General features: G+C 36.4%; 1 protein-coding gene across 11 annotated transcripts in view; it reads left to right on the plus strand.

Moving 5' to 3' along the window:
- AKT3 (AKT serine/threonine kinase 3) overlaps nt 1-13,047 on the plus strand; it is a 153,996-nt gene that overhangs the window by 84,002 nt on the left and 56,947 nt on the right. For all 11 annotated transcript variants that reach the window (XM_026082009.1, XM_026082001.1, XM_026082068.1 and 8 more), the window contains 2 exons: nt 1,386-1,530; nt 10,463-10,594. In XM_026082009.1, the coding sequence (XP_025937794.1) occupies nt 1,386-1,530; nt 10,463-10,594 (277 nt within the window). The remainder of the gene's footprint in view (nt 1-1,385; nt 1,531-10,462; nt 10,595-13,047) is intronic.

A 13,047-nucleotide genomic window follows, 5' to 3' on the forward strand; every position in this document is an offset into this window, starting at 1 on the left:
TCAGCATTTGGAAATGTCACATTCTGAGCACTTCTGAACAGTAATTTATTTAAAGAATTTATGTCTGCTTCTGTAAAATATTATCCCACTTCATTTCTAGTGTACGAACTGCCTACGAGTAGGTGGGATGAGTGTGTTTAAATAAGCCAAAACTATGTCATAGTATGTCTCTGAAGTGTTAAATTTTGAACAATAGAAGCCTGCTTATTGAAGTATTTTCAAGTCTTGCTGTCTTAGATTTTCCTTTTACTCCTCCTAATGTGCTCCTTTTTGGCGCAGAAAGCATTATGTTTGTTATAATTTATTTTATGTTTACTTACTAGCTTTTCTTGTTTCAGTAAATATTCACAGAGTCTTTATGAATTAACTTTTTTAATGCACCAGGAGTGTATAGGAGACGAGATGGTTTGCCTTGTTAAAATATTCTATACTGTATCTCTGGTTAGAGGTATTGAGTCTTGCTACCTTGGGCATCTGACCTGTTGAGTTTAATACTATGGTTGGCTTTATTGATATATTATTTATATCAGTAAATAACTATGACTTTCCTTTTTGTATCCTCTCCGTTTTATTAGTATATTTACTTACTTACTTCTTTTTTTTAATTCTGCCTGGATATTGCTTCTCCACAATATCTTTCTTCTGTGCATGCAGTGTAATATGTCTTAGTGCATTCTGTAGGGCCACCGGGTTCCTCCCGCATCCCCTGCTGGCTAGGCAAATAGCAGCACATATTGCACTGCATCTGGAGCTACAGTGTGCCGAGTCGCCAGCTAGTATATGTGTGCTGCTTCGCCAGCAGACAGAATAGCCATGAGCTGAGCTGCCCCTGCTTTTCCCTCAGTGGAAGCCCTCATTTGGGCCTGTCCCTTCCATCTTTGAGGCCTCAGTTTTGCTGGAAAATTTGGAATCAGCCAACAAATTCAGTTTTAAGAGGAGGCAGAGAAAGAGCTGAATATAGTGTGGTTGTATAAATCTCATTTATTTTCTGTGAAATGTCTCAGGGTGAGGCGAGACACACAAAAACTCTCTTAAAATAGCAGATTATTACGAGATAGGAGATTACATAGTATGCTCTGAGCTGTATTACACCCCTAGCAAGACTTTTCAAGTTTTCACTATTATAGTATTTACAAAATCGAACTCTGTTAATTCTTGTAATAAACTGTGCAGGGATTCTCTTTGATGCTGATTTAAATCAAATTCATCTTTTACACAATGCAGAACTTAGAAGGAAATCAAAGCAATTAATTAATTATGAGTCTTCTGCTGTGTAGCATGAGAATTTCATGTTGAAACAATGTATTATGTGAGAAACATTAGAAACAATTTATTTGGATGTATTTTGTGAGTTTCTAATAGGAATGTTGGCTTGTTCATGGTAGGGAAGAATGGACAGAAGCAATCCAGGCTGTAGCAGACAGACTTCAGAGGCAAGAAGAGGAGAGGATGAACTGTAGTCCAACTTCACAGATAGACAACATAGGAGAAGAGGAGATGGATGCTTCAACAACCCATCATAAAAGAAAGGTAATTACATTCCAAGATGACTGACAAGATTATTATGTAAATAACTTGCATAGAATGGTCTAGTTGGCTAGAACAGTATGTAAGGAAAATGTTTCTACATAAACTTCAGTGTATTACAAGCATAAAAGTACATCTTTTTATTTCAGTAAAGCTGAACCACTCTATTTTTATTTATTTATTATGCTATCTGATACAGCACTTTTCAAACACAAAGTTCAACCCTTCAGGCACATGTTAACATTCTGCTTATTGTTTGGAAGTCATGATATTATTTTCGTCTTTTCCTTTTTGTTTGTTTACTCTTTGCAAACTATGGTAATAAAATATTTTATTTAGGCAAGGTTTGCCCCCTTTCCCATGTAAATAATCCCCAGTACAAATTAGATTATTTGCATGAGAAAGGCTACCAGGATATGGCTTTTAATGACCTTGTTTTTTGCTGTCTGGGAAAATAACTGCTTTAGTTTTCAGTGAAGTAAGAGAAAACATGTTTTATTTTTTTCCAATCCTTCACAGATTTGCTATAAGTAGGAATATGTACATTGTTGGCTATAACATACTTACAGTCGTATCCCCAAAGTCAACAGGATAAACACACAACATAGACTACTCTTTAAAGATTCAGTGCCACACAAAAATTTGCTTGTTATTTTGTGTTTCCATTTTGTCTTGTGTTTATGTAAGTACAGACTGCTCTTGAAGAATAATGAGGGATTCAAATGGATATCCCTCATTTACTATATGAGATTGACAAGACTTAAGAAATGCACTGAAATGCATAAGAAAAATTAACCTGTTTTTATAGGACTGGTATCATTTTAGCTAGCTAGAAACTGAAACCTGTAGAAGTTTTCAGACAGAGCAAAATAGTCTTACAGCTAATGTAATTGAATGCCCTTGAATGATGAACAATGAAAAGAAACACTGAACATCTGCCTTTATTCATAGTGCATGTTTTGCTTTTTTGTACTATATGAAGCAAGAATCATAGAAAAATTAGTGGCTGAAAACTATGTCCTTATGAACATAACAAAGATTTCGTAGGAAATCTTAATTCTATCATGTCCTAACTTTTGAGAACTTGTTTGCAGTTCTAACATAATTTTTTCATGTAGTTTCATTGCATGTAATTGTCTAGGTTTCTTCCTATAGAAAAAGTAAAAACTAATTATATACAGCTGTGACAATGCCCTCATCATACATTGCCAGGTTGGAGCAGTTGACATTGAACTTTTAGCCTTGTAGCATAGATGTTTAGTGATTGTGCTTCAGGGTAAAATATGATAAGTGACAGCAAGACAGAGGCTGTGTTCAAGATGTGTCAGTCTTTCTGAGAGGTGGTGTGATGACATGGAAGGGATTTGGGTGTGCTTTATTAAAGATCTGAGCACTATTCCAAGTGTGTGTATCTTCTTAATGGAGTACAAAACCACTGCGTAACAACAAACATTTTCAAGGTTTCATAATTAATGCTATCTAATATAAGTAGTTTATCTGGAATGTAGGCTCTCCTTGTTCACCCTGCAGTGCATTTTCCCCTACAACAAAAGGAGTTGTGGGAACAGGAGGAGGAGAAGGAAGATCAATTTTGCTTCTGTCTTGCAGCTTACACTTTAAGAAATGCTGAAGTAAGATGCTGGGACAGTGCATGTGCAGTGCTACGGAATGTTGAATGACTTTGGCAAGAAGCCAAAACAAGCTACAAAACAAACCTGAAGTGAGAAATGGTGATATTCAGCACCTAATAATACATCAGAATGAAGTTTCTGTAGCCCGTAAAAGCACACTGATGACACTAGGCTATTATTTTGCCAAAACTCAAAATCCCACTGCAAATTTCTGCAGCTTTGGAAGACTTCAGAGAAAGATTCTGAGAAGAGAACCGTATTATAGCAAAGTTATCATTTCCTCTGCATTAACAGAAAATGGGGAAAATATTTTTGTAAATTGTATTTTCTGGTTAAAGAACCATTCTCAGAAGCCTGATTTTTATGAAAGCTTTTATAGCAGATAATCAGAAACATTTCAGTTATAACTATTTAATGCATTTTTCTCTCCTTTTTTTTATATTGGGTTTATTTTAATTTCAGGGATTTTTTGCACATTGTGTCCTACATGTTTGTTTTGTCACCTGATCTTACATCTAAGCCCAGTGAATTTTGCTTGTGCATGCACCAGATGGTATGTGTATGAGTAGAAGAGCATAATCAGATTAACAAACAAGACAGAGGAGTGGGACTGTTCTTCTCTAAAAAGTGGTAAAAGGTTTGTAAAGAAAACAGTCTTAGAATATGGAACTTAATTTGAACAGACATGACAGCAGCATCCCTTGTCAGATTAGTTTGGAAAACCAAAAGACACTTTTTTTTGCGCAGATTTTTTTGAAAAATGGTATCAATGTGCAACTCCAGTTTTACAGTAATAGCTTCACTAAAATTTTGAGGAATGGAGATTGCTAGTGAACTGCTTTTATTCTTTGTTGTATTGTTCATTATGAGTAGAGTTTCTTCCTGTTGAAATCAGTTGCAAACTTCCAGTGGTATAATCATTGTGCATATGGAGAAATTTTTTACATGAATCCTTGGTACCTGTTGTAGGGTGTATTCTTTTGAACAAAACACCCGTAGCTGGAGTAAATAGGTTTTACAGAAGACTGAACATAATATGGTTATTCGATTAATGCAGTTTCTTGTAGCCTCACTGCTTTTTCTTTGTTTACAGATTTATTTTTCGGGGTGTAGAAATGAATAAAGAATAGATGTTCAGAGGAAAACAAAAAACGATGTAATGAGGAAAAATTCAGATTCCTCAGAGTTCTGTAGGAATAAAACAGATGGAAGAATGATCAAGGGAAAAGAATGCAAACTTAGGGAAGCCTCCAAACTTGCTCACCTACATCCCACAGGTTTAGGAAATATTTGAATTTTTCCACCAGTTTTCTGTACAACTTTAGCTGTGGCGTGTGTGTTTTTATCTTCCAAGGTCTTATGTTCTTTGGCAGGCATATTGAATAACCCTGCACTGCATATCGTCTCTAAGCCTTCTGCTAAGCTTCTAAAGAACAAGAGCATCAGGACACTTTATTCTTAGAACTAGCACTATTGCCATAACCTGCTGTTAAGCCACTGCTCAAAATCTTGCAAAACTGTTACCTTCCTTTTTTATGTCTCTCTTTTTTAATATGTATTCACCTAGCTTGCAGCTAGATTCATGACTGTTTTGGTGAATATTATGTAAGCAAATCTTGGACGAATGAGTCTTTCATTGGAACTGGCTTGCTGCCCTTAACATCATAGCCATGACTGTGGTCAGCTGAGTCAAGATCCTCCTTCTGTGTACAGGCAGTGGACTGCTTTTTCTGGGCTGGCTTTGTTCAGGCTCTGATGGTCTCTCTAAATCCAGTCTCTCAAGGAAAAGTCAAGGAAGACTGTGTGGGAAAAATCTACCCCTCTTAGGCTGCTTATGGTCGCACAAATTTCCAACTATTAGAAGTGATAAAATGTTAGGATCACAAACTCAGTATTCTTTAGCAATAAAGCTGTTAGCTAGTCCCTGCAGGGTAGCGAGATAGCTTTATGAATGAAGATATAGAAGATTCTGCCCAGTTACTCATCTTCTTCCTGAATTGTGTTTCAGATGTGTTTTGGATTTTTCATGTGCTTTTGTCAATTTTCTGTGCTTTAGCATGAAGAATAGCAAGAAAGTTTCTTTGTGTGTTTTTGCTTTGTTATCACAGAGCTGTTAAAATTGATGACCTCACTTACCAATACGCACTGTGACATTTGAGAAGTCTTACCTTCAGTTGAGGATGTATCACAAGTTGCATAGTGGTAGTCATCATGTGTTTTGATTACAACTTTGCATACTGTGTCATGCCAGTTAACCACAGTAAAAAGAATAATAATCTGAGGATGTTCTTTAAAAGAGTAAATTTTAGGATTTCTCAAACTAGCATGTGTGACCTTGAGTGTGTTTCAAACTTGACAGAAGTGAATTTTTTTGTGCAACTTTCGGGGGTTATGACCAATCAACAGTAGATTTCCAATGTAAGAAAGGTTGTGGTTGCATGGACAGGGGCATAACAAAGAAAATAGAAATTTCTTGAATCAGTGTTTGTGTATATGTGTGCATGTGCAGTAGACTTGTTTCTCCTTATACAGTAACTTTCTGATATTAATTGCAGTAACTTGTTTATATATTTTAGCTTTGGAATTTTAGTTTTGGAAGTGATGAATATGGGTGGAAAAAAAGTCCTTGAAAGGACTCCTCCTTGAGGAGGTTTAGATGAACTTATTATTCAAATTCCTTTCTATGCAGACTTTTTTTTTAAAAACATGTGTGACACCCTTTACTTATCACTATATTTTCTGATAAACTCTTGTAAATTCAATCTTAAGCAATAAATATTCTGATTAGATGGTTATTTCTAGTCTTGCAGTGAATGTTCTATCATGTACTTCTGTTTTGAAAATGCTCAGCTTTGGATTAATTGCAAGTGCCATTTTCTGTGAATTTATGAAGAAGCTACAGCTAATTATTATTGCCATTTCACTTGCACCCCATTCCTCTCAGTGATGGGAAGCAGTTTTATAGACTGACAGCAGTGTTTTCTAATACAGCCAACGTTCCCCACCTGCACAAGAAGCTCACATTCTACCACCTCTCCATCACTTACAGAATGTATTACTAACTTGGGAAAATGTCATATATTTATTTAACAGGTTACTTATAGAAGTAAGAAAAATAATTTTACAGGCAGGATCAAAGATAAAATAGGTTTTGGTAGCAAGTCAGTATATACTAATTTAAAAGGTTCTGTTAAAAGACTGGAAACTTTTGACTTAAAAATGTTCACATACTCTGGTTCACAAACAAAATCTATGTAACAGTATTATTGTCTGTCTTCTACTAATTCTTGCCATTTTTACATTAATTACTCTTTGCATTGCTTATAGAGATCACGATAAGTCATGTGTGTTTTCCTCTTTCCTCCTGCCCAGAGAAGAAAGATGGCTCAAAATTATTTTAAGTGACAGTCTGCAGGAATGTGATTGGAGAAAGATAAAAAAGAAGAAATACTTAAAACCCTGATAAGTAAAGAGTTAATGTGTTGAAAGGATACCAGTGTGATAGTGAACATTTGCAAGGAATAGCTGAATTCGTATTTGGAATAAACAAAACTGAAATATTTCTAGAAAAGTAATGATTGTAGGCTTTGACTAAATATTAAAATACAGGTTACAATACAGGTGGCATACTTCTCCTGAGCTTGAGCAGTGCTTATCTCTAGTTCTAAAATTTGTCCATAATCTACACCCCTAGAATTCACTATTATGAGCAGTTTCATTTTGGCAGAAAAAACCTTCATAACTCTTTGTTTGGTAATCACTAATAATTTATGCTGAATAAGCTATGAGCTTCTTGTATTAATAATAAGACTATACATGTGTTAATAATAGAACTACATTTGTACTCACCTGGTATTGTAGTTTTGTGCAGCTCTATTGTATTATACTAGTTTTGGAAAAATCAATCATTTAATTTCAACTTTACACTCACTTGTGTGGATTTGCTTAAGGTAATAAGTATATTGAGCCTCTGACAGCCCTCTTGCCCATATTTCTTACTGGGATAAGTGCAGTTTTGTTCTTCCTGATGTGAGGTGTATTTGTCAGCAAAACCAGATCTGTCAAACAGTGCAAATTGTCATGGTATGTTTAAGTGTGAGCAAAGAATGAAATTCTCCAAGGTCAGTTTGCTCAGAGGCTACCAATCATCCATCAGATGGAGGGGAAAGAAATCATTTCCTGTTGATTTAGCTAGAAAACTGGCATGTGCTAAGTGTTTTCTCATTAATAAAGCTTTGAAACATGCAGGTATGCAGATGCTACCTTAAGTAGTCTGTTGAAAACTTTTTACAGCCGAAGAGGTTTTAAGTTGCAGATTGAGCACTTAAAATCTAAGGTATTACAGCATTATTGTGGTTGGTGAAACTTTAATTCTAACCTTTATGTGAGCAGATTTCAAATTGACTCAAGAGTGAGCAATCACATAAATTATTTTTACGGTTTGACAAAGGACCTGAACACAGGAACCTTAGATTCACAGCAACAGTCTCATGCACTTGAACTTAGGGGAATGAATAATTTCAAAAATAAATTTTGCCATTTATTCTCTCTCCCAAGAGTGAATATATTTGGTTGTGCAATTTGTGATTGCCTCCCTGAAGACGTGTCCAGTAGCTCTGTACTACTGGAATGTGTGAGATACATAGGTACTATTAGAGGCGTTTCTACTAGGGATGAAGAAAATATTAATTCCATTGTGGAAGACAAATAAAAGTTTATCTGGAAGGGTAGTGTTCAAAAGCACTGCCTCAGCCTGCAGCTAGTGCAGGCTAGGAAGATGAAAGAAAAGGCAAATTCTCTTGCCTTCACACAACAGTATTAAAGATGTCTAACATAGCAAACTGAGACTCAGAGGGTGTATAATTACTGTTTATGAATGTTTTGAGGTGCATTATTCCCTGAGAAAGAAGAGGAGGGTAGTTTATACTACAGGTCAGTACTGTACTAGGAATCAATGAGCATACAGAGAGACTGCTGGAGAAAGGCCCAGAGTCTGAGAGTGAGAGTTTCCAGAATAGGCTCCCACTTCACAGAATAACAGAGAAAAAAATCAAGAAGAATCAGGATCACGCTGCACTTAAAGGATGCTTACTAAACTTGTGAAAGGGCTTGTGGTATAATCATCTATGGTGGCAACGACTGTGACTGAGTGATCATTAGATCTTTTTTCAAGTTGGAATCCCAGCTTCCGTTTCCATCACTGGAAGCCCTAGAGGTTAGAGACTGAGTATTCAAGGTATATATTTTGTACATTAACTTCCAAAGTTATATGTCCGTGCAGTTGTGCTTTTAATTACTCCTTTCTAAAAGACAAGGCTTTCTTCAGAAAATCACCTGAAATGCTCTTGTGCAGCTCCTGGGATGCCGAGCAGAATAAGAATTTGCTTTGCTTAGAGAAGGAGATGATTATTTGATCAACAGTAAGGCTTATGGAATGCACAGAGATACTAACATAAGCATTAAAAGACGCAAGTCTAGGGCCTGTGTTTATCTGGCTCTCAACCAAATATACCTTATCTCCAGTGAAGTTATTTTAGGGGGATTGGGAAGCAGATCTTCTTTTCCTTTTATTTTGCTGCCTCCTATCCATGTAAGTTACTATTTGAGATATGTTGAGCTGTTAAAAATCGACCAACTGTATTTGTATTGAATACATTGTATTTTTAATATCCATAAAGGTAAACTTTTCACTTTTTTACCTAGAGGGCAATACAGATGCATCTAATGTACATGAAACATGAACAAACAAAACTTGATAAGAAAACGTGTTGGAACTAGAAAACTCCATTGAGACTACTTTTCTGCTCAAGCAAAGTAAGAATGAGAAATACCTGCTTCTCCAAGAGGAACACTGCATTTAGGGGATGGTGTTGTCTTTTAGAGCTTATAAATGCTCTTCTCTGAGTAAAATCTCCCTGGATTTCCTGAAATATATGGTTTTTAAAGCCCTTTTTACACAAATTTTTCAATATCGAAAGAGAGACAGCTTCTGAAGTGGAATATTCTGTATGGGTTTTAAGTTGGTACCTGTTCAGTTGTTACTCACATTTCTGTCAATTTATTTGTACCTTTTATCTAAAGATAATTTGAGATAGTATAGAATGATAATCAGTTCAAGGCCTGAAGGATTCAGCAGCTCCGATCTCTTTGCATGGCACTCCTTAAAGGTCGAGGTATCTGGATGCCTGAGCTGGCTGGATGTGTTGATGTGGTGCTGCACCCCAGCTAATAACAGCATGCTGAAAGATGTGCTGTGGAAACACATGGTGGAAGCAAGCTAGTGGCCCTGAGCTGGCAAAATAAACCCTGCTGTCAATCCAAGGTGACCTGTGAAGAGCTACTCTGTTGCCACTGTTTTATGCTTCACAGTGTGTCAAGCAGATTTTCTACCCTGATCTCTGCATCTAATGCATAGACTGTAGGGTTAGATACTCCTGAGCTAGCTGTGAAATAAACTTGCAGAACTAAGCTGATTATTGACTCAAGCTTTGTGCTCATGAAAGTGGCTAAACTGCCTTTGGATCTGAAATGGCCTGGTCATATCCTTTCTGTGTGCAGCGCTCCACTTGAGCTGATCAGCCTACTTGACTCAAAGTGGCTCATGTGTGAAACCAGCTCTTGGATGCATGTTGGTGGTGTGTTTACCCTGCAAAGCTAGAGCAACAGTGGATACTTGAAAGGTCTCTGTAATTGAGTTACATGAAAGACTAAAATGTGCCCCCTTCTCCTTTTTGGAGCCAGATGGATCAATGTAAAAACCATGTAACAGTAATCTGTACTCAAAAATTTTTAAAAGTTATCTTCTAATGCAAAATAACAGACTATTGTGATGTTTTACTGGTATAGTATTCTGGTGAGGATCATGTATGATTCAAAAAAGCCATCAGTACAGTGGTTGGTGTTAAAAATGTGGTGGATTAATAGATTTTCAGTGCAGGAGTTGACAGGCTCTCTTAGAAATGGAGAGGTCATGAAATACTGGTATAGGCTAAAAATTTCTTCTGTATGTGCTTTCTAAAAATAAGCCTGTCTGTGTAGTATACTGTACAGTAATTCAGAGAACTATAATAATAGTATTGAACAATACTTGTGGTTCAAGGATACAGTTCACTATTATGAACTTAATACCTATTTAAGTTATTAAATACTGTAGGCAAGGGCAACTTAGGCAAGTTTACCTATTTGTCTAAATTGTTCTTGCCTTTATATTGATAATACCATTTGGTCGTATGCAGACAAATTTGTGTGCATACTGGAACTGCATACCGTAAGTCTTGCTAATCCTTGTTCTTTTCTCCATATAGACAATGAGTGATTTTGACTATTTAAAGCTACTCGGCAAAGGCACGTTTGGCAAAGTTATTCTGGTCCGAGAGAAGGCTAGTGGGAAATACTACGCTATGAAGATTTTGAAAAAAGAAGTCATTATTGCGAAGGTAAGGAAGGGTATAGTTATAATATTGTGTCAAAATTTTCAATGGCATAATCAATACCTAATACATGAGATGTGTCTGGTTTTTGGTGGTAACTGAATTTCTATAGAAATGTGTGTGTATCTTCAGAAAACAAGAGTATGAAGCATTCTTTATGTGTACACATTTTGCGTGCCTTCCACTGGCTTAAAATCTGGAGTGTGCTAAAGTGTTGAGAGAGTTTGCTGTGAGCGAAGATAGTACAATCCAAGTTTAAAACAAGTAAAAGTGCATTGTAGGGTATATTAYTTAAATTTTTTTTTCTAAGTGAACTGCAAGTCTGTTCAGATAAATACAATTAGTTTCATAGGCTTATGCTCTGTTCCTGTTATATTAGATTAAGTAGCTATTCATAGGAATAGCATTTTCATTTTTTCAGTTTGTGAGGAACAAGAAAAGTCTGAAGTTGATATCTGAAGAGATGATATTAAACTGACACTGTCCAGTCACGTAAAGTTGGTTAGGTCAGCATTATTAACTCTTATGCATAATCACAATTTTATGCAATTTAAACTTGAAGATCATTTACTCTGAGTTTTGTTCCTGGAATTCTCAAGTTCCAAATCCCATTTGCACAGAAGAAATTGAAAGCAAACCCCCTACATTTTCTACCAGCATGATGCAATTAAAAGTAATCTCAATTATTAAGTAAGGAGATTTTTGAGGGTTATGGGTCTGACTCAAGATTTTTTGAATTGGGACTAACAATACCAGTATTCCTAAAAACTGAATGTGAATAGCAACTGTCTTGGATTATATATATTTTATTTTAAAATATCCTTCATGTTTTTCCAACCAAGGAGTTGTGCAGTCTATATATTTATCTGTCTGTCACTGACCTTCTAATAACTTTTGAATCTGTTGACCAATTTCAATTAAATTTGATAGAGGAATAGTGACCTCAAAGATAATTGCATTCCTTTTGAACTTCATGAAAATCAGCTTGTGTGGAGTGGAGAGACCTAAATGCGTGTCTTCAGTGGAGAAGAGGTGGGCCTGTGAGTTCTGCTTGCCCTTAGCAGCCAGCCCACATGTGCTGGCAGGCCAGTCGATGTGTATGGTTTGGACTAACCACAGCAGAGAGGGCCCTTTTCTTCTTGGTAATCAGGAGAAATGGGAAGAAGCTAGGGTATCGCCTCTTCTGTGTTCTCCTGAGTCTGAACAAAAGCGAGCATCTCAGTGGCCTGTCTTGAAAGCCTTTCTAAATTACAGCAAGCTCTTGAGGTTACCATATGGGCCTCAGAGTCTGTATGGTGCAGCATGATGCATTTCTGTCTCCAACATGAACACCTTTCCCCAGTGCTCTGCTCACCCACAGCATTTGGAGGTTACTTAGGGGATCCTTACATCTAACTTCTGTGAGTTCCTGTTCTGCCTCTGCTCTTTTGTACCTTTCAAGCCCTTTTGAACATTGTCATGAGTATTTCAGCCCATTTCTTTATATCAGTAAAACAAAAAAAGTCATATTTTAATTCTCTCTCTCTTTTTTTTTTTTTTACATTGATGGCTACTACAGTATCAGTAGTTAAAAAGTTAAAACTGTTTCTTAACTGACTAACTTTGTCTTTCTCTGTTTAGCAAAAATTGCTGTTGATTAAACTATTTAGAAAGCCAGAGAAATTCTGATGAGAGGGATGCAACTCTTTGTTGATCTGTCTACCTGAAAACCGCAAATAGTTCAGTTATATATTGGACATAACCTAGCACTCACTGAAGCAGACCAGGGTCTGTTTTTGTGCCTGTTTGTGTTTCCTTCGACTAACAAGAAGATTCAGTGTCTGAGGAAACAAACCTTTCATCCTATGATGAAAAATGGAGCATCTCATTCTTCTGAATTTGGCTTCCTTAGAACTGTAATTCGTTTTTGAAAGGAGTTCTTTTAAGTTTTCCATAGTAGGGTTGTATGTTGATAAGAAATTGATGAAGGAATAAAAAATAGACTCTACGTGGGTCTTCACAAATGAAGCGATCATATTTTTCCCTTGTAGCCACCAAGTACCAGTTTTCCACTCCTCCCAAAACCGAAAACAAAAGTTAACTTTAGCCTGAACAGTTGGCTTAGCTGGCTCGCCCAGTTTGTGTGCAACTGTGTGCCATGGGGATTTATAAATAACATTTAACTCTGAAGAACAGTGTTAGCAATCATGTCACAGATAGAATAGATCTGCAGTACCTGCTCAGCTTATAGTGCGATATAATACTCACTAGAGAAAGTCCCGTCTGTAATAGTAAGTACAATATGAGACAGGAATGTGGTGCATTGGCAACTGTATATAGAAGATTGTATAGCATCTGCCCAGTTCAGACTAAATCTATTAATCCTAAGTTTTCATGACAGACTAAAATTTGACTTGTCAGGAAACTACTACCAGTATTACAAACTTTGGGACAATGCCAGAAAAACTGGCCATTGCCAG

The sequence above is a fragment of the Apteryx rowi genome, unplaced genomic scaffold, assembly GCF_003343035.1.
Source record: "Apteryx rowi isolate R43461 unplaced genomic scaffold, aptRow1 scaffold_117, whole genome shotgun sequence".
In the NCBI taxonomy this organism is placed as follows: domain Eukaryota; kingdom Metazoa; phylum Chordata; class Aves; order Apterygiformes; family Apterygidae; genus Apteryx; species Apteryx rowi.